Source organism: Perkinsus marinus, assembly GCF_000006405.1.
Source record: "Perkinsus marinus ATCC 50983 genomic scaffold scf_1104296927452, whole genome shotgun sequence".
Classification (NCBI taxonomy): Eukaryota; Perkinsozoa; order Perkinsida; family Perkinsidae; genus Perkinsus; species Perkinsus marinus.
Genome location: NW_003217131.1, coordinates 1 through 979, shown reverse-complemented (window position 1 = coordinate 979; position 979 = coordinate 1). Strand labels below are relative to the sequence as shown.

Genomic DNA, 979 nt, shown 5'->3' with positions numbered 1-979 from the left:
ATCGTACCCGAGTAATCTTCGTAATGGCTAGAACTAAGCAAACAGCTAGGAAATCCACCGGTGGCAAGGCTCCTCGCAAGCAGCTCGCTTCCAAGGCAGCTCGCAAGTCCACTCCAAGCACTGGCGGCATCAAGAAGCCTCATAGATATCGCCCTGGCACAGTTGCTCTTCGCGAAATTAGGCGATATCAGAAGAGCACTGACCTTCTTATTCGCAAGCTACCATTTCAGAGGCTTGTCCGTGAAGTCGCCCAAGACTTCAAGACTGATCTGAGGTTTCAGAGTAGCGCCGTAATGGCTCTACAAGAGGCTGCCGAAGCCTATCTTGTGGGTCTCTTCGAAGATACCAACCTCTGTGCCATCCATGCTAAGCGTGTAACTATCATGCCTAAGGATATGCAGCTCGCCAGGAGGATCCGTGGCGAGAGATCGTAAGCTATCAGAAGCCTCTTGAGTCTAACATGCATTACAAGGCGTTATTCAACGCCATCTAAATATTCGAACTTCCGTAAAAATAGGTGTAATTTTAAGACGAAAATTAGAAATCGCCATTCATCGGTTCGTAAACATTTAACGTTTTTTCCATCAGATCGCGTACGATATCACATCAACCAGTGGTGCATAACTCTGACCATCATCCGTTTAAACTAAATCCTTGATAGTAAAACCATGTCCGGAAAGGGTAAAGGAGGTCGTGGCAAAGCTGGCAAGAAGAGTGGCAGTGGAGCCAAGTCTCGCTCCGCCAAGGCTGGTCTACAGTTCCCTGTTGGCCGTATCGCAAGGTATCTGAAGAAGGGCCGTTATGCTAAGCGCGTCGGTTCTGGAGCGCCAGTCTATTTGGCCGCTGTTCTAGAATATCTCGTCGCTGAGATTCTTGAGCTCGCTGGTAACGCTGCGCGAGACCACAAGAAGACTCGTATCATACCTCGCCACATTCAGCTGGCGGTCCGCAACGATGAGGAACTTAACAAATTCCTCGC

At 49.1% G+C, this 979-nt stretch overlaps 2 protein-coding genes across 2 annotated transcripts; both read left to right on the top strand.

Moving 5' to 3' along the window:
• Positions 1-23: 23 nt before the first annotated feature.
• On the top strand, positions 24-434 carry Pmar_PMAR019436 (histone H3, putative; the record flags this gene model as incomplete). The annotated part of the gene is made up of 1 exon (XM_002788843.1): positions 24-434. One exon carries the CDS (start codon positions 24-26, stop codon positions 432-434), a length of 411 nt encoding a protein of 136 aa, XP_002788889.1.
• A 234-nt stretch (positions 435-668) lies between these two features.
• On the top strand, positions 669-944 carry Pmar_PMAR019435 (histone H2A.1, putative; the record flags this gene model as incomplete). The annotated part of the gene is made up of 1 exon (XM_002788842.1): positions 669-944. A coding segment is annotated over one exon (276 nt), but the record flags the coding sequence as incomplete, so codon positions are not given.
• Between the last annotated feature and the right edge of the window lie 35 nt (positions 945-979).